Source organism: Oncorhynchus nerka, linkage group LG28 (assembly GCF_034236695.1).
Source record: "Oncorhynchus nerka isolate Pitt River linkage group LG28, Oner_Uvic_2.0, whole genome shotgun sequence".
NCBI lineage: Eukaryota > Metazoa > Chordata > Actinopteri > Salmoniformes > Salmonidae > Oncorhynchus > Oncorhynchus nerka.
The window spans coordinates 29,858,056-29,884,699 of NC_088423.1; the positions used below are offsets into that span (position 1 = coordinate 29,858,056).

The 26,644-nt window shown below is 42.8% G+C and overlaps 1 protein-coding gene and 1 long non-coding RNA gene across 2 annotated transcripts in view; one reads left to right on the forward strand and one right to left on the reverse strand.

The window, feature by feature from the left end:
- LOC115113107 (cysteine-rich protein 2-like) overlaps positions 1 to 26,644 on the reverse strand; it is a 32,322-nt gene that overhangs the window by 1,224 nt on the left and 4,454 nt on the right. Inside the window, exons 3-6 of the mRNA XM_029640354.2 lie at positions 14,198 to 14,255; positions 11,016 to 11,141; positions 959 to 1,033; positions 532 to 626 (exon numbers count right to left, since the gene is read on the reverse strand). Of these exons, the coding sequence (XP_029496214.1) occupies positions 532 to 626; positions 959 to 1,033; positions 11,016 to 11,141; positions 14,198 to 14,255 (354 nt within the window). The remainder of the gene's footprint in view (positions 1 to 531; positions 627 to 958; positions 1,034 to 11,015; positions 11,142 to 14,197; positions 14,256 to 26,644) is intronic.
- On the forward strand, positions 18,493 to 25,472 carry LOC135565558 (uncharacterized). Its single transcript, XR_010461676.1, has 3 exons — positions 18,493 to 18,640; positions 24,996 to 25,071; positions 25,322 to 25,472. It is a non-coding gene; the product is annotated as an uncharacterized LOC135565558 (long non-coding RNA).

Consider the following 26,644-nt stretch of genomic DNA (forward strand, 5'->3'; position numbering starts at 1 on the left):
CTGTACGTACATACCCCAACCAGAAGTCATGGATTACAAGCAACATTCGCACTAAGCTAAAGGATAGAGCTGCCGCTTTCAAGGTCCGGGACTCTAATCTGGAAGCTTACAAGAAATCCTGCTATGCCCTGCGACGAACCATCAAACAGGCAAAGCGTCAATACAGGGCTAAGCTTGAATCATACTACTGTACCTTGGCTCCGACGCTCGTCAGATGTGGCAGGGCTTGCAAACTATTACAAACTACAAAGGGAAGCACAGCCGCAAGCTGCCCAGTGACACAAGCCTACCAGACGAGCTAAATCACTTCTATGTATGATTTAATTGACAAACATCAATGCATCTTCAGATTGTCTTATAAGTCCATGTGGGCTAGGCATCCTGAAAATGCAAGACACTTTAATAATAAAATCAATCAAATCAACCTTACTTGTGAATTTCAACACAGAAACACTGATGTTGATCTTAAAAGCAGCCCTCGCTTCAGGTCATCAGTAACTGTAGTAGACAGTAATAATGTGGATGTAATACCTCAGCATGTCCACCAGAGGTCAGTGTCTTCTTACACCTCTCACAGCGCAGGCAGGGTCGGTGCCAGTTCCTACCCAGGGACATCACCTTCTCTGCTGCAGAGACAGACAAACACCTCACTATGATTACCTCATTCAACTGGCATGTCAGGATAATTAAGAAAAAGTGCACAAGGTACTGTGTGGGTCAGTTGGTAAAAATGTGGTGATTGCCACACTGAGGCCTTGGGTTCAATTCCCACAGTGATCACATACCAAAAATGTATGCACTCACTGTAGTTCACTTTGAAAATATAAGAGTCTGCTAAGTGACCACTTGAACTATCAGTCCAACATAGAAAAATAAAAATAAGAAAGCACAAAATGCATAGTTGAGTGGTCAATGTTTATATCATAAATCAATCATGAACAGTCTGACCAAAACTTACCAAAATAGACAACTTTTTCACAGCCAGGACAGAGTGAGGTCTCTCCAGCAAACATCCTGGTCTGAGGGGGAGGTACTGGCAAAACAACAATAGCTAGAGGTTATTCACCTGACAGAAACAAATAAATCAGCCTCAAAAATGTATAAATTAACCCTACATAAACTCACATGTTTGATTTTCTGCAAATTACCAGACAGCAAACATAAGGACAAACCAGTGCAAAACACACAAACTCAACATACCAGTGATCAAGTCCAGCTGATTAAATAAATGTAATCTCCTACTTGACATAATTATTCAAAATATACTATTTTTCTATTCAAGTTAACACATAAACTCTGTTTTCAGATTAAACAGTGACATGATACATAAAAGAACGTTTGGGTTTACAACGTTTTACAAAAGGCAAAATTCAACAGATTATAAATCATTATAAATGTAACATCTAGCGATCAGCAACTACCCCACCCATTCCTTCAAAATATTTTTAATCTCGAAAGGAAACGTTAAACCCAACAAGTTGTTTGTTAAAAAGATCTGTTTAAAGTTCTAACATGGGTCAATCTTGAATCTTGTAATCAGAGATAGTTGTTTGAAGACGCATGGCTCCATTTTTGGCTGGTTTAAGGCGGCGCTACAGTCAAACGCACGTTCGTTTTGGAATTCTGTCAAGTAAAAACTGGCGTAGTAGCATTTTCTAGTGCTAAAATCAGGTTCGGCAATTTACATGTTTTATAACAGCTCACTTGCGCTCAGATGAGCGGGTGTATTTTAGTCATGTCCTTAAAAACTTGACCCAAAGTGCTAATTTCCGGCAGCGCTGATAGGGATATTTAAGACCAACCAAAAACTGGTTTTAGAGGTAACGCAGTTGGTAATGGCTTGAATTTTGACTGCGGAAACGCAGCCTATCCAGCTGTGATAAACACTGCTCATATGTGCATGGAACAAGAGTAGAGTAATGTGCTTTTGGTGCCAGTATACTTCCTATTTAGAGACATAAAAAACGTATTTCTTGCCCATTTCGTTTTATTTGATTAAAAACCAAGCATAGCCTACCCCCCTCCACGATGTAGGCTGCATGTTCATGCCCATCATGAAACGAGAGATGAACACCTCGGTGAATACTGCAGTGATGCCAATTTAGCAATTTTGTTGCTAGATTTAGCAACTTTTTAGACTACCCTGGCAACATTTTTTCAAACAGAACCTAACAACAAATTTAGCTACTTTAAAACATTTATTTTGAACTTTTAGCAACTTTTGAAAAGTGACTCAAATGTTAAAATGCACACTCAGTCACAAAACATGTGCCTTTAATTTTTTTGTTGTATAAACAACAAATCAATACAGAGCGTACATGAGGGAACACAAGTATTTATAAATGATATATGATGGACAATTGAGGTTGGGGGTACAATATCACCTTACACAAGGACCTTAAGGGACATACAAACACTTATAATTCTAACAGCTTTTTGTAAAGTAGAGTATTTAATTGTCTTAAAATGTAGTTCAATTTCTTTTTGTGGGGTAAGAAAACATGTTTTTTTGTTTGTAAATTTACATTTGTGAATATCAAATTTGGCCAAAAGAATAATGAAATTGGGGGGCGGCAGGGTAGCCTAGTGGTTAGAGCATTGGACTAGTAACCGAAAGGTTGCAAGTTTGAATCCCTGAGCTGACAAGGTACAAATCTGTCATTGTCATTGAAAATAAGAATTTGTTCTTAACTGACTTGCCTAGTAAAATAAATTACGTAACACTTTTTCAGCTTATTCCAATCGTAGGTAAAGAATCCAAGCAGTACATCCCTCCACAATAGTGTAAGATCTTCATAAATGTGTTCAATTATAAATCTACTGATGTCTTGCCACAGTTTTCTTACATGAATAGAATGCTAAAAAAGATGCAACACTGTTTCTGGGTGGTCATTACAAAAGGAGCAATTTGAGTTGATGTTTTCCTTAAACTTCTTCATAAAGTGTTTGGCAGGATAATATTTATGAATAATTTTAAAGGAAACTTCCTTAATTTTGTTAACAAGTAGGTATGTGTGTGGCAGCATCCAAACTTCTTTCCAGCAGATATGATCAACAAATCCATTCCAATAAGGCATGACATAAGGTATAGATACAATATCCTGCTGAAACAAGGTTCGTATCGCTCTGTTGTTGAATGGACCAAAAGAGAAACAAATCTTCCCTACTGATGAGTCAACAGGGTCAATAGAAGGTAGGCTCTGAGGGTCAGGTCTTGACACGTTCCTGAATAAAAGAGAAACACCTGAGGGTATGGCATCTAAAACAATTGCAAAATCTTTAGGTGTTACAGGGACCTTGTAAAGTGATAAGAATTCCTTATAACTGAGTAAAAGACCCTCTGCATTTACCAGTTGGCTCACCGGTAGGATATTATTTCTGAACCAATATTCTAAAAACAAAGTATGTTTATACAATATATCCCGATTATTTCATATATAATATCTGTGTGGAGAAAAATTGTGTTTATAAATTAAGGACCATGACAAGAAAACCTGCTGATGAAAAGCAGAAAGTTTCACTGGAACTTTGTCAATATTATAATTGCAAAACAACATGAAGTTAAGGCCACCAAAAGTAGAGAAGACATGATGAGGAATAAAATTCCAGATAGAAGTGGTTCTTCTTCGGAATTGTTTTATCCAATTGATCTTAAAAGTATTATTTAAGGTAGTAAAGTCCAGAAAATTCAGCCCACCATTCTCATAAGTGTTCATTACAACAGTTTTCCTAATGTAATGGGTACGGTTTCTCCACAGAAAGTTGAAAAGCATCTGGTCTATCTCCTTGCTTATTTTACTGTCAAGATATAAAGATAGAGTGCCATATGTTAGTCTAGAGATACCTTCAGCCTTGGTTATTAGGACTCTACCTTTTAAAGATAAGTCCCTCTGTAGCCATTGATTTAGCTTCTTCTGGGGGTTTTTAATAAGAGGGTTAAAATTTAGTAAGCCTCTAGACTTCTGATCCTTTGTAATGGTTATGCCTAAATATGTAAGTTCTTCTTTTACTGGAATACCATAATATGAAGGTGTCACACAAACTTTGACAGCCATGAGTTCACATGTATTAATGTTAAGATATAGACCAGACGCTTTGGAAAAGGATTGTATCACATTGATCGATATGGGATTTGGTTAGCGTCTTTCAGAAAAAGTGTAGTATCGTCAGCCAGTTGGCTTATAATAATTGCTTTACCAGCTATGGAAATACCTTGTACATGACTATCATTTAAAGAATTTGCAAGAAGTTGGGTGATGAATAAAAACAGGTACGAGGAGATAGGACAACCTTGCCTAAATTCCTCTCTTTAACTCAAATCTAGGTGAGGTGCCATATTTCAATTTGATAGAGCTGTGACCATTTGCATAGAGAGTCTTAATAGCGTTACAGAAAAATCCCCAAAGCCAAGTCTCTCAAGGGAGTGGAAGAGGAACTGTGTCAAATGCTTTATAAAAATCTACAAATAATATGAAGCTATCCTCAGTTATTAGGTCTGAGTAGTCAAGTATGTCTAATACAAGTCTGATATTGTTAGAAATATGTCTGTTCCTCATGAAGCCAGACTGTGTTTCATCAATGATTGCATCCAGGACTTCTTTCATTCTTATAGTCATAAGAAGACAAATTGGACGCCAGTTATCGATGAGCAGCACTTATTTTTTAGGCAGTGTTATTAACCCCGGACTCATTGTAGGAGGGAGAACATTGTTTTTTTTACCCCCTTTTTTTCTCCAATTATTGGTAGTTACTGTCTTGTCGCTACAACTCCCGTACGGGCTCGGGAGAGACGAAGGTCAAGAGCCATGCATCCCCCGAAACTAAACCCAACCAAGCCGCACTGCTTCTTAACACAGCGTGCATCCAACCCGGAAGCCATCCGCACCAATGTGTTGGAGGAAACACTGTACACCTAGCGACCTGGTCAGCGTGCACTGCGCCTGGCCCACCACAGGAGTCGCTAGGGCGTGATGAGACAAGGATATCCCTACCGGCCAAGCCCTCCCCAACCCGGACGACGCTAGGTCAGTTGTGTGTCGCCCCATGGACCTCCCGGTCGCGGCCAGCTACAACAGAGCCTGGGCTCGAACCCAGAGTCTCTGGTGGCACAGCTAGCACTGCGACCACAATTTGTAAAATTCTGATGTAATTCCATCAACACCTGGTGATTTATTGTTCTTTAGATGTTTGATAGACTCTATAATCTCTTCAACTTTTATGGGTTCATCACACTGTTTAGATTCTATATTACTGATAGAGTGAACATTATTCAGTGAGTTAAAAAACATATCTGTCAGCAATTTCAGCAAATTGCAAATCATTGTTGGCTGACTGCAGCAGTAGTACGGGTTCAACGAGCCAACCCCAATGAATGTAGTTGGTCACGAACGTTTGATCTTGAACAGAACTTACAACATCAATCAACATGTCTCAATCAAAATTGTACAGCCAGAAGTACAGAAAAGAGTGGGAGTCTGTACCTGAACAATTGTCAAATCATATTTGTTTCCGAGATGTTCAGTCAATTTGAGTAACGTTATTGTGTATTCTACGTAATGACACAGTTTTACGTTAACACGCAATGACATCACAATGTAATTTAGCAACAAATCAACCTGCCTCTAGCAACTTACCCTGAAAATTGGTTGGCAACACTGGAATACGGTGAACCTCGTATTCAGAAGTTATCTATAACCTGTAAAAATGGCTTGTTTTCCGTTTCATATATTCATAACTCAAGCCCTTCCTTATGCCTACTATAACGAAGGGCTGTTCAGCAATGCATGTCTTTTTTTATCCTGACGATTGTATGATATTATTACATTCTACATGTATTTATAGTTGTTGTTTTTTTAAAAACAGATTGCTTTTCATTAATTAATTTGTAATACAACCAAACTTCTTAGAATGATTCACCTTCCTGGTATTAAGTAACTGCCGTGGCGCGCTTGCAAGGAAACTTCTGGAGATGTGTGAATGCAAACTGATCTGTAAAATGGTTCCAATTATGTTCATAAAACTTAGGACTTTTTGGGAGAAGTATAACAGTGAGCGGACATTCTCCCTTTCTATTTATTTTGGATATTTGTCCAGCTGCTGGAAACGTTTGGATGGGGGTAAAACTCTCCATAGTCTACGGTGTTTTAATATTATACAGTGAGGGAAATAAGTATTTGATCCCCTGCTGATTTTGTATGTTTGCCCACTGACAAAGCAATGATCAGTCTATAATTTTAATGGTAGGTTTATTTGAACAGTGAGAGACAGAAAAAAAATCCAGAAAAACGCATGTCAAAAATGTTATAAATGGATTTGCATTTTAATGAGGGAAATAAGTATTTGACCCCTTGCAAAACATGACTTAAGGCAAAACCCTTATTGGCAATCACAGAGGTCAGACGTTTCTTGTAGTTGGCAACTCTCAAACCTTCTTTGCAGCTTCTCCAAGTCATCAATGTTTCGAGGCTGACGTTTGGCAACTCAAACCTTCAGCTCCCTCCACAGATTTTCTATGGGATTAAGGTCTGGAGACTGGCTAGGCCACTCCAGGACCTTAATGTGCTTCTTCTTGATCCACTCCTTTGTTGCCTTGGCCGTGTGTTTTGGGTCATTGTCATGCTGGAATACCCATCCACGACCCATTTTCAATGCCCTGGGCTGAGGGAAGGAGGTTCTCACCCAAGATTTGACGGTACATGGCCCCGTCCATCATCCCTTTGATGCGGTGAAGTTGTCATGTCCCCTTAGCAGAAAAACACCCCCAAAGCATAATGTTTCCACCTCCATGTTTGACGGCGGGGATGGTGTTCTTGGGGTCATAGGCAGCATTCCTCCTCCTCCAAACACGGCGAGTTGAGTTGATGCCAAAGAGCTCCATTTTGGTCTTATCTGACCACAACACTTTCACCCAGTTGTCCTCTGAATCATTCAGATGTTCATTGGCAAACTTCAGATGGGCATGTATATGTGCTTTCTTGAGCAGGGGGACCTTGCGGGCGCTGCAGGATGTCAGTCCTTCACGGTGTACCAATTGTTTTCTTGGTGACTATGGTCCCAGCTGCCTTGAGATCATTGACAAGATCCTCCCATGTAGTTCTGGGCTGATTCCTCACTGAGATCTTGCATGGAGCCCCAGGCCGAGGGAGATTGACAGTTCTTCTGTGTTTCTTCCATTTGCGAATAATCGCACCAACTGTTGTCACCTTCTCACCAAGCTGCTTGGCGATGGTCTTGTAGCCCATTCCAGCCTTGTGTAGGTCTACAATCTTGTCCCTGACATCCTTGCTGTCACGCCCTGGTCTAAGTATTTTGTGTTTTCTTCATGTATTGGGTCAGGCCAGGGTGTGGCATAGAGTTTTTGTATTGTGGTGTGTTTTGTCTTGGGTTTTTGGAATGTGTGTATAGTGGGATTGTAGGTTAGTGGGGTGTTCTAGGAGAGTCTATGGCTGTCTGAAGTGGTTCTCAATCAGAGGCAGGTGTTTACCGTTGTCTCTGATTGGGAACCATATTTAGGCAGCCATATTCTTTGGTTGTATTGTGGGTGATTGTCCTGTGTGTCTTGATGTCCTGGTTAGAGGTTAGTAGACACTTGTATAGGCTGTTTTCGGTTTTCGTTTTTGTAGTGTTAGTGTTTTGTTGTGTGTTACGTGTGTTTATTAAAGATGAATCACAATAGACACGCTGCAGTTTGGTCCGACTCTCCTTCACCATTAGAAAGCCGTTACACTTGCAGAGCTCTTTGGTCTTGGCCATGGTGGAGAGTTTGGAATCTGATTGATTGATTGCTTCTGTGGACAGGTGTCTTTTATACAGATAACAAACTGAGATTAGGAGCACTCCCTTTAAGAGTGTGCTCCTAATCTCAGCTCATTACCTGTATAAAAGACACTTCGGAGCCAGAAATCTTTCTGATTGAGAGGGGGTCAAATACTTATTTCCCTCATTAAAATGCAAATCAATTTATAACATTTTTGACATGCGTTTTTCTTGTTTTTAGTTTTTATTCTGTCTCTCACTGTTCAAATAAACCTACCATTAAAATTATAGACTGATCATTTCTTTGTCAGTGGGCAAACGTACAAAATCAGCAGGGGATTAAATATTTTTCCCCCTCACTGTATACCCATGTGGAAAAATTATGCGGCCTGTAAGTGTGACATAGCCAATTTAAAACAAGTTGATGTTTTGTTTAGAATTTGATTGCAATTATCCGTTCTCTTTTTAGGCCTGATCCATAGTGAATTTAATCTTGCTTATTGACAATGTTTGGCATGTCCATACTCGGCCATAATGCAACTTACAGTATTCCTAAACCCATATATCAGTGTGAATGCTATTGAAGCCATGCAATCACTTAGAACAATGTGGACTGGAAATGGGTTCACGTTAACATATTTAGCAAAGATCGGCCTACATTTTGTTATTTCATTTCTGTAAGCAACTTAACAAACTTTATACAATGGGTGGTTCTAATCCTGAATGCTGATTGGTTAAATCTGCATTCCAGCCGGTGTCTATTCCACAAGTTACCACCTTAAAATACCTATTTACTCTGTTCCATCTGACTGTCAAACCACTGTCAGCCCAGCCAAGCAATTTATAAACTTGATCGGCACTATAAAAAGCATTTAGATATTATCTCACATTTCTGTTAGACTAACATGTAGTTTTCTACAGCAGAGATTTGTATAAACCTCAGTCTGTCTCTCCGACATTTGCAACATTGTTTCAATATTCAAATGAGATCTCCAGCTCTCCCATAGTAATGAATGTGTTGGGGGGAGACAGACAGGTAGGCAGCATTTCTCAGCCAGTCGAAATCATGAATCAGCTGGCATCATTTCTATGGATATATACAAAGAAATGTAAATTGAAAAAAGGTACAATGAAATGAACTGCAGCTAGTTAGCAGTCTTTCCAGCTTCAGTTTGAAGTGGTTTTGTTAGCTGTTGGCTAGCTCCTCTGAACAACAGTGTCCTGACGAGTGAGCACATTTTCTATACAAGGTGAAATCGTGCCTCATTAGCTCATTGTTATGGATGTATCCAAATAAATGTCACTAAAAACAGCTTAAACAAATGCAGCTACTGTTGTTATTCTGTCTGTACTGTTTGACGTGACTGTAGGTTAGCCGTAGTTGGCTAGCTAGCAAGCAAGGGATAAGAATGTTGCCAGGCAGTATGGCAATGCAACATTTAGAACGAACGACTGGGTCACATCCATAGATACAGAACAAAAAGACTGAACGACTGAGTCGCGTCTCTAGCAACCGAACCGATAGAACAAACGACTAGCTGGTTTGGGTAGCAACCCTAGATTTGTGTCAAGACTATATCTTGTGGAAGGATGAAATAGTATAAATACATTAATTAAAATACAGTTTTTAATGAAAATATGTAAAAGATTATTTGAATATGTTGGTAACTTCATTTTGGGCCTAACAACACCCGTGCCAATATATCCTCCAAACACCGGCTTCTCTGGCTTTATCTCTTAAATGACAGATTTGGATTTGGAGTTGGTTCCAAGGAAATACATAAAAGACTGTAAATACACAACTTGAAGCAACCACATATTTGGCCATGGGGTACGTTCTGATTGGCCAGTGAGGGGCCAAGCCTCGACTCACCCATAACTTGTTTATTCCTCAAATCCCAGCCCTTTTGTGGCAACGCCAGCAATATTTCTGACACACGTGTTGAATCTATTGCGCTACCACCTGCACTTAGATTTACCATTGCGTTAGGTTAGTTAAAATAGAGCCCATTGTCAAAGTTAGACATACACTGAGTATACAAACATTAGGAACACCTTCTTAATATTGAGTTGCACCCCCATTTTCCCTCAGAACAGGCTCGATTTGTCGGGGCATGGACTACCATACCCTGTTCAAAGGCACTTAAATATTTTGTCTTGCCCATTTACCCTCTGAATGGCACACATACACAATCCATGCCTCAATTGTCTCAAGGCTTAAAAATCCTTCTTTAACCTGTCTCCTCTCCTTCATCAACACTGATTGAAGTGGATACAATAAGGAATCATAGCTTTCACCTGGATTCACCTGGTCAGTCTATGTTATGAAAAGAGCATGTTTTGTACACTCAGTGAATGTTGTACTGCAAATTACTTGAAAGTTCATCGTTGGTCATGTTTTAGGGAGTTATATGTATCTTAAAAGATCAGATACACGTCAGCCTTTTATATAACTCAAAGTATTGTGTCGATGTTTGATAGAACACTAAGTCCCTTGTCAAATGTGAAGTGTCACTATACAAAAATTGCTCATTCCTCCCCAGTGATGAACAGAGATAGGATCATTACAAGTGTGTTTGTGTGTGTGTCTGTGTAACCCTCTCTCTACTGCTTTATGTTGCTATAATTAACCCTTAAAGGTCATACTTGGAGCACTTGGTAAGGCCAGTTAATCTGAGCAGCCCTGATAAAAAGGACTCGTTCCTGTGTGTGTATGTGTCTATACACTACATAGTCCACTAAAACCCATATTCATCCGTCGGACTACCATGTGGTGAAGTGTGATTCATCACTCCAGAGAACGTGTTTCCACTGCTCCAGAGTCCACTGGCGGCAGGCTTTACATCACTTCAGCTGACGCTTGGCATTGTGCATGGTGATCTTGTTGGAAAGGTGGCATCCTATGACAATGCCAAGTTGAAAGTCAGTACGAGCCATTCTACTGCCAGTGTTTGGTTGGCTCGATTTTACACACCTGCCAGCAACGGGTATGGCTGATATAGCCGAATAGACTAATAGCTGTCCACATCGTTTTGGCCATGTAGTGTGTGAGGTGGCGAGAGCTAAGGAGGGATTTTGTTTTTCATTAAGACAATATGTTAACTCTAAACTCCCTTAATAATACTATTACTACCACTATTACTACCCCTGGCCCCAGATCTGTTTGTGTGGTCTTCCTATGGTATTGTTTGCAATGACAATGACCCTAGGAGATAGCAAAACAGTGCAAACAGATCTGGGATCAGGCTACCGTCCCTTACCTTTCGGTTGGTTCCGGGTGACCTGCATGGTGGTCCATGGTGTGGTGGGAGATCCTTCTGAGGGGCTGTCAAAGGCAGGTTGAGGAGTGTCGTAGATGTAGGAGCCTGCCCCTCCAATGTTCACACCTGGAGGAGAGGTTATTAGGCAGCCATAGTATTATGTGGTATTATGAGGCGCTAGAGTTTGAACTTAGCCAAAGTACCAGTGTCTTACAACTAGTGCCATGGAACCATTGGTTACTCTTCTGCTGTACCGAAATTTGGTTGTCAGTGTGTTATATTAAAAAGGAAATGCTTTAAGCCCCAGTAGAGGTCCTACTGCATAACTCCCACGTTAGACGATAGGCAGAATTGCAGAGGAGGGAGAAGCCAAGGGGAAATGCCTGCTGTTTTTCAGTTGGGTTTGAGGTTCCTTTATCTAAACAACCAGAATCAAACCCCACCCACATCCTACCCAAACCACCAGAGACACACACATTCCAGACAAATTCCTTGTTTCTGTATGTATGTACTGGGTCAACTCATCTGAAATGCACATGATTAGAGGGTAATCTCATTCTTTCTAGATCATCTATAAAGATAGTAAAAATAATTTTCATAGATATGAGCTGAAGTTTGTCAGATGAGTAACCGTCATTACTTTACATTTAGCTTCCCCAGTCTAATGACCCTCACCTATGTATTGGCCCCCAAACTGATAGAACCCAGGTGCCATCTAGGAAATTAGATGTTGCCGCCTATATTTACCATCCATGTTTTGTGACACCCCCACAACAATCATATGATAAGCAGGCATAACAATATAAGGTGATTTTTTCGAAAGTGACTTTGGTTCGAAACATTACACTCAATAAACTGCGGGAGCTTTCAACAGTTTGCAGATACGGTGCCTAGTGAAAGTCTACACACCCTTTGCACAGTCTATACATTTTGCTGCCTTAGAAAAAATTCTGAAAAGCGATTCAATTTGATATTTTTCCTAACAATTTACACAACCTACTCCCCATTTTTAAAGTGAAAATATTTGTTTTAAATGAAGATGCCTTGATTGCATATGTCTTCACACCCCAGAGTAAATACTTGGTGGAAGCAACTTTGGCAGCCATTACATCTGTGAATAATTGAAAATAACTTTATACCAAATTAGGTTAGGGAAACATACACTGTATATCTATTGTTTTTCTCAAAATTGCTCAAGCTCAGTACATTTGGTTGGGAATCATTGATGGACAGCAATATTCAAACTTTGTCCCAAGCAAATTTAAGTCAGGACTGAGACTGGACGTCTCAGGAACACGCAACACCTCTTTAAAACCATTCTGGTGGGTCTTTGGTATTAACATATGTGTAATTGTCCTTCTGGAAAGTAAGACTTTATCCCAGGGTTAGGTTTTCAGAAGACTGAAGTGGGTTTTCCTCTAACTTTTTACCTGGGTTTTTCTTCTTTCATGTTTATTTTGATCTTGACAAACTCCCCAGTCCATACTGGTGACAAGCACACTCATAAAATGATGCTGCCATCACAATACTTGAAAATACAGAGGGTTGCTCCTGTATTGTGTTGGATTTGATGCAAACCTGTCATTTTCTATGTTGTCTTGCAGTATTACATAACAGGCTTATTGCAAACATAATTGATTATTTGCAGATTATTTTTTTAACATGAGCTTCCTTCTTTGAATATTGCTGTCATTAATGATTCCCAACAACTTGACTGAGCTCGAGCAATTTTGACAAAAACAATGACCATAAATTGCCCCTAGAATCTTATTTAAAAAATATCACAGCTCTAATTGCTGCCAAAGGTACTTCCATTGAGTACTAACTTGGGTGTGAAAGCATACCTAATGAAGACATGTTCAATTATTTTTATTAGGAAAATGTTCTATCATTTTTCTTTCACTTTGACAATGTGAAGTAGGTTGTGTAGATTGGTAGGAACAAAATCAAATAAAATTATTTTTTAGATTGAATTTTAAGGCAGTAAAACGTGAAGACTGTGCAAAGGGTGTGTAGACTTTCACTGGCGACTATATCTATCTTTCCTCCAGTTATTAAATCTGTCCCTGGGTTCATACACTACTAAACCACCATTCCAGTCATCCTGAGAACGATTAAAGCATCACATTGGGTAATAATCCAAGTCTTAGTAGTGAAAGGACCCATAGGGCTTTGGGCAAAAGTTGTGCACTATATAAGGAATAGGGTGCCATTTGGGATACAGAACATGTCATAATTACCCAGAATAATACCCAAATGTCTGAATGCACCCCCGCTTAGTCAGACAAAAATGTTATGATGAGCTTATATGACCTTTAAATTAAAATAATAAAAAAAACACTTTTAAAAGGAAGCACCTCAGATTATATCAGAGTTCATTCATGCACTCACAAACCCAAATGTGTATGTATTTCTTCCAGGTGAAACTCGTGAATACTCTAAATCCATAATTACTAAGTGTGTAAGCCTATGTGACGTGTACACCAAAATTCTGAATCTACTTCTTTAATGGCACACACAAATCATATGATTTTGGTGTGCTTCAAAATGTTGTCACAGATTTAAGCAACTTTGAGACGAGGCCTACTTTTTATGCAACTTTCAAACTTTTCTATTGAAGCAACTTTAAGAAATGAGAATCCACTGGCCAGGCGGTATAACACCAGGGCAGGAGGTCATTATAGATATATAAATATCCATCTGGTCCCCACACAGCACACTGAGGATGTCTTGCACTTTGATTCATGGGAAAGGAAATGCCTTGTATGACCGTATAGCATCCGGTATAGTATAGGGGTGATGAAATGTTATAATGTTTTTAACATTGTTTTCTTAATCAATCAAGTACTTTTATGGCTGTTTGTGTGAGTGAGGAAATTAGTACATTTGTGCTACTGAATGTGTTGTGTTTGTGTGTGAGTGTGTGCGTGTGTGTGGAGTGTGTAAAGTACAGATGTAGGATCTAAATTTGAACAAGTTTGCTACAGCAGGAAAACAAAAATGTGAATTATATATTAGGTGGATTATAATTAATGGACATTTTCGTATGGGTTGATACATTTTCCGTAAGTGAAAAAAAGCCAATTAAGTTTATCCTATCCTATTATTGGTCTTATTGAATTCAAGCTATAGCGATTCTTCCACACACCTGCGATTATGTTTTTTTAACAGTAACCTCTTACCTTTGGGTCCGAAGAGAGTTCCGTAGCATGGTTTGTGACAGTAGGGCAACCCATCATGCTGGAAGACAGACCATGTCTAATATTAACAAATAATCTATTATCATAATAAATAGCTGAATATTGGTAATTAAGAAAAACAAAAAACACAGGAAGTCCCCTCCAAACAATCTGCAGGTTTAGTGCAACTTCCGTTAAAACTATTTACTGAAACAGTTCTACTTATTCCTGAAATAAACTGTTTACTGAAACTGAAACTACTGAAATATTTCACAATTCACTGAAATGGAACATTACAGTCAGTCAGTGTCAGTATAAAGCATTAAGGTTTAAACCAATCAGACAGAGGTTATATTTCAGGAGTGTGACTGCTGACTGGTCACTGGCTTCATCACAAATGGCACCATACTCATTTTATAGTGCACTACTTTTGACCAGTGCCCATAGGGTCATTCTACAAAAGTGGTGCAACATAGTAACTAGACATACACTGAGTGCACAAAACATTAGGAACACCTTCCTAATATTGAGTTACAACCCCTTTTGCCTTCAGAACAGACTCAATTCATTAGGGCATGGACTCTACAAGGTGTCGAAAGCGTTCCACAAAGATGCTGGCCTATGTTGACTTCAATGCTTCCCACAGTTGGCTGGATGTCCTTTGGGTGGTAGACCGTTCTTGATACACAAGGGAAACTTTTGAGCATGAAAAACCCAGCAGTGTTGCCGTTCTTGACAGAAAATGGTGCTCCTGGCACCTACTGTACTACCATACCCCATTCAAAGGCACTTTGTCATGCCCATTTACCCTCTAAATGGCACACATACACAATCCATGTCTCATGGAGTAAAAATCATTATTTAACCCGTCTCCTCCCCTTCACCTACACTGATTGAAGTGGATGTAACAAGTGACATCAATAAGGGATTACAGCTTTCCCTGGATTCAGCTGATCAGTCTACAGTGCATTCGGAAAGTATTCAGACCCCTTCCCTTTTCCACATTTTGTTACGTTACAGCTTTATTCTAAAACGGATGCAATTATTTTTTGTATTTTTTGTATGTATAAATATATAATGTATAAAAAAATATATATATACATAACTATTCAGACCTTTTACTCTGAGGCTCGAAATTAAGCCCAGGTGCATCCTGTTTCCATTGATCTTCCTTGAGATGTTTCTACAACTTGATTGGAGTCCACCTGTGGTACATTCAATTGATTGGACATGCTTTGGAAAGGCACACACCTGTCTATATAATGTCCCACAGTTGACAGCACATGTCAGAGCAAAAACCAAGCCATGATGTTGAAGGAATTGCCGTAAAGCTCAGAGACAGGATTGTGTCGAGTCACAGATCTGGGGAAGGGTAACAAAACATTTCTGCAGCATTGAAGGTCCCCAAGAACATAGTGGCCTCCATCATTCTTAAATGGAAGAAGTTTGGAACCACCAAGACTCTTCTTAGAGCTGGATGCCCAACCAAACTGGGCAATCGGGGGAGAAGGGCCTTAGTCAGGGAGGTGACCAAGAACTCCACCAATTTTATTTTTTATTTCACCTTTATTTAACCAGGTAGGCTAGTTGAGAACAAGTTCTCATTTACAACTGCGACCTGGCCAAGATAAAGCATAGCAGTGTGAACAGACAGCAACACAGAGTTACACATGGAGTAAACAGTAAACAAGTCAATAGCACAGTAGAAAAAATAGAAGAAAAAAACGAGTCTATATACATTGTGTGCAAAAGGCATGAGGAGGTAGGTGAATAATTACAATTTAGCAGATTAACACTGGAGTGATAAATGATCAGATGGTCATGTGCAGGTAGAGATACTGGTGTGCAAGAGCAGAAAAGTAAATAAATAAAAACAGTATGGGGATGAGGTAGGTAAATTGGGTGGGCTATTTACCAATGGACTATGTACAGCTGCAGCGATCGGTTAGCTGCTCAGATAGCAGATGTTTAAAGTTGGTGAGGGAGATAAAAGTCTCAAACTTCAATCAGGCCTTATGGTAGAGTGGCCAGACGGAAGCCACTCCTCAGTAAAAGGCACATGACAGCCTGCTTGGAGTTTGCCAAAAGGCACCTAAAGGACTCTCAGACCGTGAAAAACAAGATTCTCTGGTCTGATGAAATCAAAATCGAACTATTTGGCCTGAATGGCAAGTGTGACTTCTGGAGGAAACTTGGCACCATCCCTACGGTGAAACATGGTGAAGGCAGCATCATGCTGTAGGGATAGTTTTCAACTGCATGGACTGGGAGACTAGTCAGGATCGAGGGAAAGATGAACGGAGCAAAGTAAAGAGAGATCCTTGATGAAAACCTGCTCCAGAGGGTTCAGGACCTCAGACTGTGTTAATGTCACATTTCAGATTTGTATTGTCAAAATACATTTGCAAAAATGTTTAAAAAAAAATCTGTTTTACCTTTGTCATTATAGGTTATTCTGTGTAGATTGATGAGGAAAATAAACAATTTAATCAATATTAGAATATGGTTGTAAATTAACAAAATGTGGACAAAGTCAAAGGGTCTGAATTCACTGTATGTCATGGAAAGAGTTCTTAATATTTTGTATACTCAGTGTGTGTGTTTGTGTGTGTGTGCGTGTGTGTGTTCACGTCTGTGTGTGTGAGTGTGCGCGTGCACGTTTGCGAGAGCCAAGGATGGTATTTGTTTTTTAATCAGGATAATATGCTACCTCAAGCTCCCTTAATAATAATCCTGTTACTACCCTTCCGTTGCTTAAGGCATAGGTAAAAACTTTATAATAATTTTTTGGGGACTGCAATTTGCACCACTTCTGTAGAATCACCCATATAGGAATCAGGGTGCCATTTGGGAGCCATTATCTTTCAAATTTAAATGAATGCCTTATCCTCCTGACCGCTTCAAGTTAATTATGGAGGAGCTCTATCTGTCAGTCTTAAAATGGACCGAGCAGAACAGACAGAGAGAGCAGAGAGATCCTTTCGACCCAAATTCCTATCAAACATCGCCCCAATTCAGACTTTATTTTTAGCAAACTGCTTCCATATGCTCTAGCTAGCTCCTTCACATTCCAGTGCATGAACTGGGAATAAAACAATATTTAGACAACTAACACCCGTCTGAGAGGAGGATAGAAGAGATTTAGGATGCTGTGACCTCAGCAAGCTCTTAAAGCTCTTAAAGCTCTTCATTCTAAATGGTTGCATTCGTAACCGACCTCAGAGAGTTGGGCTGCATCCCAAGGGCCAGGCCCATAGGGCTCTGGTCAAAAGTAGTGCACTATGTAGTGAATAGGGTGCCTTTTAGGAATCATCTTTAGAGACATGCAACGTATATGTGACACACCTCTTTTCGGACCAACACTGGGTTATTGTATGTGGGACACAGCTCAACCAGTTCCTAAATGAATGAATGCACACACACACTCTGTTGCACAAAGCTCACTCTGACCACACAGGAGAGTTCTGTGTCTCCTCAAGTACAAGAGTATTTTATACATCTACAAACTGCCCTCCTCACTCACACTACAAGAACAACAATGTAGGACAAACCTAAGCTCCGAAGAAGATTCTCCAAAAACACTTAAGTCACTCTTATAAAATACTATTTGGGACCAAAGTTCTTCACAGCAAAAAAAAAAGTACAACATTAGATCAGAAACATTGCTATTACAGTATAGGCACATACGTACTTGGCATTTACAGTGCAACTGTTTGCGGGTCAATTGCATTGAAATGAACAAGACATGCGGCAGAACTATTTGAGTGACTTGTGAAAGTTTTGAACCTCACATTTTACCCTATCAACCTCACATTTTACCCTATCAACCTCACATTTTACCCTATCAACCTCACATTTGTAGGGTGACATTTAGAAAGCTAAAAAATATATATTTTGCCAAAACAGCGTAATTACAAAATACACACTTTCAGGATTTTGATGGTGACTCTGCATGCGTCGCATATACACACTGTTAACTTTAAAGTTCAATCATCACTTCCTTCATACCTATTTCAGACCTTTGAGTCTATATATGGACACTGAGGTCAGGGACATAATGTCTACGACAGCCTGTGACTCAGCTAGTCCAGCAAATCTGAGCTCATGTTTTTTTCTGGACAGTAAAGTCTGTCCCAAATGGCACCCTACTACCTATGTATTGCACTTCTTAAGTAGTGCACTGTGTTAGGAATCGGGGGCTATTTGGAACGCAACCTCTATCACAGGCATCCGTTACAGACCTGACAGTCTGGTGTAATGTCAAACTTTGGCTGTTCATTGTCACATTGTCACTGAGGGTGTGGGTGTGAGGTCATGATATCATGGAGCAGCCGTTAATCAGTGTGATGAATGAGTTGGCGTTAAATGCAAAGGAAACATTGCATCAGCTATGGGCTGGCATTGTAGGCTACAATCCAGGAACTAAGGACATGCCTTTCTGACAAGGTCATTATAAATCTTTAATTTAACCACAGGGGGCTGGTGAGGGGAGGACGGCTCATAATAATGGCTGGAATCGAGTGAAAGAAATGGTATCAAGCACTTGGAAACTGTGTTTGATACCATTCCATTAACACCGTTTCAGCCATTACAATGAGCCGTTCTTCCCAGTTAAGGGTGCCACCAGCCGCCTATGCATTTAATGTCTACTTAACCTCATGTAAATGTAATTTAACCTGATACTGCAGTGGGCTAAATCAGGGTCACGCGGAGTGTTTCTTGGTAGTTTTAAACAAATCTACTTTGAAACAAAAGTATACACCTCACACACGTTATGGGCTTAAAAAAAGAAGACAACTGTACCATGTCAGATATAGAGTTCACATGTATTCTAATTTGAGTTTGCATTCCAATATTACATCACAGAAGACTGAAATAACAAAATAGTTTGACATAGAAACACCAGATATTAGGCAGATTTTAAAAGTAATTTGTATTGATGTATGTTTTAACATTCCACCCATGAGGCCACTTGGTCATTTTACTGCAGGAAAGGGCTACTGTCTTTTTTTAGCATGTCTGTAATTTCAATGATCCCAACAGACAGAATTATTGAGAGTTCCCTGAGGTGTGATACCCTTTCAGGAATGCAGATGCCATTCTCCCCGCTCTGTCCCTCCCTGATGAAAAAGTATTGAGAGAGAGAGACTTCACCGTTAAAAGGTTTTAGAAAATGTTCTGAACAATGAAGATAAGTCACTGCCGTGTATAAGGCCGCACACCGAGAGAGAGAGAGAGAGAGAGAGAGAGAGATCCTTCACCTGACAGCCTGTCAAAAACACTCCCGTCCAGAAATAACAGAAGCCTATTCGTTCTCTCATGCCACAGCATTTCAGAGATAAAGAAGTGGATGGACTGTATATGGGCTTGTGAAAGTGAACTAGCAATGTTCGTCCATTAGTCCATGTATACTGTTGGGTTGTGTATTTCATAAAGAAGGATAAGTCCTCTGTGTCTCCATTCAAACCTGTGTAAGAACAACTACCTCTCAAAAGTCAAACATGTAAACCCTACCATCCACAATAAACCTTAAAATCAACTAGTCATCTTTATCTTCAGATGAAAAGACAAAGACAGCACGGAGGGTTAGACTATTAGACTCTAGAGAATACAGCCATGGCTTGTGAACTCAAAAACAGGACAATGTTTAAAACAACGGCCTGTTTCTGAGAAACACAGACTGTGTGTGTTCCCTGGCCCACTGAATCAACTCCTAACTAACAACACTGAAACAATGCTGGACTTTGTCTCCTACTGGTCTGAGATGACTTGAATAATTAGCCTCAGTAGCCCCAGTATCACTCAACTCAAAGACTCCAGTGTTTGGGTCAGGACAATGACTTACCCCCAGGTTAGGTTATCAAACAGGATCAAACAGGCTTCCAAAACAATGATAGGCCATTGACATTTATTCTACCCTTTGAGATTTGTAAAGACTAGTCATGTGACCAACCATACCTGGCCTGACTATGGGGCCTATAACTATAATTCTATCAAACTAAGTTAACAGGAGTCTGTGATAAGTGAAAAATATTATTTAGACCACACGTTTGGATTGTGTTATAAAGCATTTCCAGACACTGGCTAGAATAGCGTCGATCCCCCTCTGTATTTCTTACAGATTTTTTGACAGCCACAGACAGCGGCCGAGTCGGGACTTAAACCCCTTTGCCAGCGGGTATTTGTGGTCCCCCATTGGCTCGACACTGCCTAGATTACATCCATTGTTGATAGATTGTTTTATGTAATGTATTTTACTAGTTTTAGTACAACAAACCCTCACTGGAGGATCCATGCAACAAGTTGAGTCTTCATTGTTCAGGCCAACCTGTGCTACCTTAATTTTTAGCTTCTTTTCCAACTCTAATATCCGTCTTTCGACCTATTTCTGCCACACCCTGATAATTTCACCCCCCGGTCTTGCCCATCTTCCCCATTATCCCCTGTGCATTTATACCTGTGTTCTTTGTTTCTGTTCCCAGTTCATTTTGTTTCGTCAAGCCTACCAGCGTTTTCACCTCTGCTCCTGTCTCTCGGTTGTTCCTGTTTCCTAATTTCCTAGTTTCCCCGGTGTTGACTATTCTGCCTGCCCTGACCCTGAGCCTGCCTGCCGTCCTGTACCTTTGCCCCACCTTTCTGGATTACTGACCTCTGCGTGACATGACCCTGAGCCTGCCTGCCGTCCTGTACCTTAGCCCCACGTATCTGGATTACTGACCTCTGCGTGACATGACCCTGAGCCTGCCTGCCGTCCTGTACCTTAGCCCCACGTATCTGGATTACTGACCTCTGCCTGCCCTTGACCTGTCTTTTGCCTGCCCCTCTGCGATTAATAAACTGTTGTTACTTCGGCGTTGTCTGCATCTGGGTCTTACCTGAAACATGATAGTACGAACTGGCCATGTCTGACCCAGCAGACTCAGACCAGCTGCGCAACATCCTCTCCTCCCAAGGAGCCACCATTGGTAGGCACGAGGAATTGCTTCGTGGCCTTATGGAGGGGGTTCAAACCTTGGCCGAACGCCATGACCAAGTGTTGGACATCTTGCTGGAGCAATTCCATGGGTTGGCTGGGAGGCAGCCTACTATGATGGGAACCTCACAGCCCCTCAGTAACTCAGCAGTTAGCAGCGCCGCCTCACCGGTCACTCAGCCTTCCTCGGAGCCGCGATTACGTCCCCCGAAACATTTTAATGGAGAGCCAGGCACCTATCGGGCATTTCTATCTCAGTGTGCCCTCATCTTCAAGCTTCAGCCCTCCTCCTTCCCCTCAGACTGCTCTAAAATAGCGTACCTAATCACGCTGATGTCCGGGAGGGCGCTCGCCTGGGCTACAGCTGTATGGGAGCAACAGCTGGCCACATGCGTCAGTCTGTGTGAGTTCATGGGAGAATTAAAGAAGGTGTTTGATGCCCCATTCTCCGGGAGAGAGGCTGCCTGGAAGCTACTCCAGCTTCGGCAGGACTTCCACAGTGTGGCAGAGTATGCAGTGGATTTCCGCACGTTGGCAGCTGAGTGCCTGGAACCAGGAAGTGCTGTTGGACATGTTCCTACACTGAGTCTTGGAGGAGGTCAAGGATGAGCTTACAGCCCGGGAATTACCGATAGATCTCGATTCTCTCATCGCCTTTACCATCAGGATCGGTGGGCGGATACGGGAACGATGGAGGGAGAGGAGATTTGATTTCTCTCGCCCGTCCAAGGATTCCACCTCGCCTCCGATGGCACCATTGCCAAGAGAACCTGAGGCTACCCAATGTTCACCAAGAGTCGCCGAAGACGTCTGAGTCACCGTTTCCCGAGCCTATGCAAATAGGCAGAGCTAGGTCTGTCTCCAGCGTAATGGCTATACAGGCTCAACACGAAGAGCTGCCTGTATTGCGGGACTCGTGGTCATTTTGTGTCCTCTTGTCCGCTAAAATACCAGGCTCACCGGTAGGAGCGAGTACTCTGGTGGGCTTTTCTGCTTACCTTACTTACACTCCATTTCATGCCATTCTGCTGTGGGGAAACAAGTCGAAATCTCTCCGGGTCCTCATTGACTCTGGACACTACCCTGGCTTTTTGGACGCTACCCTGGCTTCCGAGCTGGATATCCCCACTCAGCCCCTCTCCATTCCCATTGACGTTAGAGCGCTGGACTCTAACATCCGGGTCACACACAATACCACTCCCATCAACCTACGGGTGTCAGGGAACCACAGCGAGACTATTCAATTTCTGCTCATTAAGTCTCCTCAGATTCTTGTGGTATTGGGATTCTCCTGGATCCAGTGACATAATCCTCTCATTAACTGGTCTACTGGTGCCATCATGGGCTGGAGCCCGTTCTGCCACGCCCATTGCCTGAAGTCAGCGCAACCTGCCCTGGGACGTCTTCCTGTGGGCTCGGACGTTACCCCGGATCTCTCCGCCATTCCCGCGGAGTATCAGGACCTTTGGGAGGTGTTCAACAAGGCCCGGGCCACTTCACTTCCACCGCACCGACCATATGACTGCGGGATTGACCTTCTCCCTAGCACCACTCTGCCCCGAGGATGACTGTACTCGCTGTTGGGACCGGAGACCAAGGCTATGGAGATCTAGATTGGGGACTGCCTAGCTGCTGGATTTATCCGTCCTTCTTCCTTTCTCGCTGGCGCAGGGTTCTTCTTTGTGGAGAAGGACAAGACCCTGTGCCCGTGCATCGACTACCAGGGACTCAATGACATAAGGGTGAAGACCCGCTACCCGCTACCACTCATCATTTCGGCCTTAGAGCCGCTCCAGGGGGCCACCGTGTTTTCCAAGCTGGACCTACAGAGCGCCTATCATCTGGTGCGGATACGGGAGGGGGATGAATGGAAGACCGCCTTCAACACATCCAGTGGCCACTACAAGTATTTGGTCATTTCATTTGGCCTTACCAACACCCCTGCTGTGTTTCAGGCTCTGGTAAATTATGTTCTTCTCTACATGTTGAACCGGTTCGTCTTTGTCTACATTGATGACATCGTCCTCTTCTCCCGCTTCCCCCAAGAACATGTGCTCCACGTCCGACAGGTTCTTCAATGCCTCCTGGAGAATCAGCTCTTTGTAAAGGCAGAGAAGTGCGAGTTCCATCGCTCCACCGTTCCCTTTTTGGGGTACATCATCTCTGCTGGGAGTGTCCAGATGGATCCCGGGAAGGTGAGAGCGGTGGTGGATTGGCCCCAGCCTACGTCCAGGGTGCAGCTGCAACGTTTCCTGGGGTTCTCCGACTTCTATCACCGCTTTATCCAGGGTAACACCACCCTAGCTTCCCCACTGTCAGTACTCACCTCTCCCAAGGTTCTGTTCATGTGGTCCCCTGCTGCTGACCAGGCGTTCCGGGACCTCAAACACTGCTTCACCACTGCTCCCATCTTAGTTCATCCTGACCCTTCCCGTCAGTTCGTGGTGGAGGCCAATGTTTCTGATGTAGGAGTGGGGGCGGTCCTGTTCCAGTGTTCTGACCTGGATCTTAAGCTACATCCCTGTGCCTTCTTCTCCCACCGCCTCAATGCCATGGAGGAGAACTATGCTGTGGGGAATCGGGAGCTTCTCGATGGTGTTGGAGGAATGGAGTCACTGGCTAACTTCTCCCTCTCATACCGGCCGATATCCAAGAATGTCAAGCCAGATGCAGTGTCTTGCCGCCCTAACCCCAGGGCTATTACCCTGGAGCCCGAGGCCATCCTTCCCACCTCATGCCTGGCGACGGCACTCAGCTGGGGTGTAGGGAAGCAGGTCCGGGAGGCTCAGCATTCCCAGCCGAACCCCGGGGGGTTCTACTTCTCCAGACTTGCCTGCCACCGGGGCCCCCATTGGACCCTGGCTTTTGTGTGACAATGCTTTTGGTGGCCTACCATGGTCCCTGATGTCTCTGCATTTGTCGCTGCTTGCAGTTTGTGCACAAAATAAGACTCCTCGGCAAGCTCCAGCTGGTCTCCAACCTCTGCCTGTCCCTCGCCGTCCCTGGTCTCACATCTCCCTGGACTTTGTCATGGGTCTTCCCCCATCTGATGGAACACCGCCATCCTGACTGTGGTGGATTGGTTTTCCAACAAAGCCGCCCACTTCATTCCTCTCCACAAATTACCCTCTGCCAAATAGACGGCCCCTCTCATGGAGCAGCACGTCTTCCAGATCCATGGACTACCAGTTGACATGGTTTTTGACCGGGGTCCTCAGTTCTTGTCCCGGTTCTGGAAGGCGTTCTGCACCCTCATTTGGTCATCGGCCAGCTTGTCCTCCGGGTTCCACCCCCAGTCCGACAGCCAGTCGGAGCGAGCCAACTAAGACCTAGAGACTACTCTGCACTGCCTTGTCTCTGCCAACCCCACCACCTGGAACCAGCAGATTGTGTGGGTCGAATACACCCGCAACATCCTTCCCTGCTCTGCCACGGGCCTATCACCTTTTGAGTGTTCCCTGGGGTATCAGCCCCCGCTGATAGAAGAAGAGGTCGGCATACCTGCCCAGATGTTTGTTTGCCGCTGTCGTCGTACCTGGAGGAGAGCCCAAGACCACCTCCAGGTATCAACGACAAGCGGGTCGCCACCGGACCCCGGCTCCCCGGTATCATCTCGGGCAGAAGGTATGGCTGTCCACCTGGGATCTGCCCCCTCCAGGTGGTATCCCGCGAACTTTCCCCCCGGTTTATCAGCCCGCTTCCCATCTCCAAAATCATTAGCCCCTCTGCTGTTCGTCTTTTGTTGCCCCGTACCTTTCATATATATCCTACCTTTCATGTGTCCAGAGTTAAACCCATGTCTCACAGCCCTTTGTCTCCTGTTTCCAGTGCTGGGTCCCCACCAGGGACATTCTGGACCTAGGCCTCATCGCGGATTTCCAATGCCAACACCCCGGTTAACCAGGTATGCGCCCAGGTAGGACGCCAGGTGGCACCCCTAGAGATGGGGGTGGGGGGGTACTGTCACACCCTGATCTGTTTCACCTGTCTTTGTGATTGTCTCACCCCCCTCCAGGTGTCACCCATCTTTCCCATTATCCCCAGTGTATTTATTCCTTTGTTCTCTGTTTGACTGTTGCCAGTTTGTTTTGTTTCGTCAAGCCTACCAGCGTTTTCCCCTCTGCTCCTGTCTCTCGATTGTTCCGGTTTCCTAGTTTCCCTGGTGTTGACCATTCTGCCTACCCTGACCCTGACCCTGAGACTGCCTGCCATCCTGTACCTTTGCCCCACCTATCTGGATTACTGACCTCTGCGTGCCCATGGCCCATCTTTTGCCTGTCCCTGTTCGATTAATAAACTGTTGTTACTTCGATATTGTCTGCATCTGGCTCTCACCTGAAACGTGATAATTTCTGGGATTTGCTTTTTATTAATTTGACTGTGAGACATGAGACATCCTTTAACAAGTGCTGTTATTATGACTGTATGCCTGCTTTCTTTGATTTACAGGATATACTGTGCATGACTAGGCAGAAATGTGGGGTCCTGGGGATCATACAAGAGGATTATGCTGCTAATACTATAATAGCAAGAACATAACCCTACACTTTCTATGTACCGATGGAATTCCTTTACGTTTTGAACATCTGGTCACATAGTCACAAAGAGTCTCATATTAGAAGTGCTGATGTAGGATCAGTTTAGCCTTTTAGATCATAATGAATAAAGATTACATGGACAGGGGGAATCTGATCCTAGATCAGCATTGCTTAGACGCTTTATGAACGCTGGCTCTGACCCTTAGTGACGTCTTAATACTTGCATTCCCAAACCCTTTGTTATTTCCATCCATCATCATCAGTGTCATCTTTGCCTTGAGGAAGAAACGCCCTGGTGAAATGAGAGCCAAATCCTCCTGACCGAGTTTCATTAAACATTCACTTGAATTTGCAATGTCCCCTGAGCTAACATTCCATTCCATTGCTTGGCTGGCTAGACTCCCCTGGGCTAGACTGACATACCCAGTATTATTTAATGAAGTTGCTCAGTTGTGCACTGGGGCCTCCCACTCCTCCTTCTTTTCTGGTTAGGGACAGTTTGCGCTGTTCTGCGAAGGGAGTAGTACACAGCGTTGCACGAGATCTTCAGTCTCTTGGCAAGTTCTCACATGGAATAGCCTTCATTTCTCAGAAGAATAGACTGACGAGTTTCAGAAGAAAGTGCTTTGTTTCTGGCCATTTTGAGCCTGTAATCGAACCCACAAATGTTGATGCTCCAGATACTCAACTAGTCTAAATAAGGCCAGTTTTATTGCTTATTTAATTAGCACAACAGTTTTCAGCTCTGCTAACATAATTGAAAAAGGGTTTTCTGGGGGCCTCCCGGGTGGTGCAGTGGTTAAGGGTGCTGTACTGCAGCGCCAGCTGTGCCATCAGAGTCCCTGGGTTCGCGCCCAGGCTCTGTCGTAACCGGCCGCGACCGGGAGGTCCATGGGGCGACCCACAATTAGCCATGCATCGCCCGGGTTGTGAGGGCTT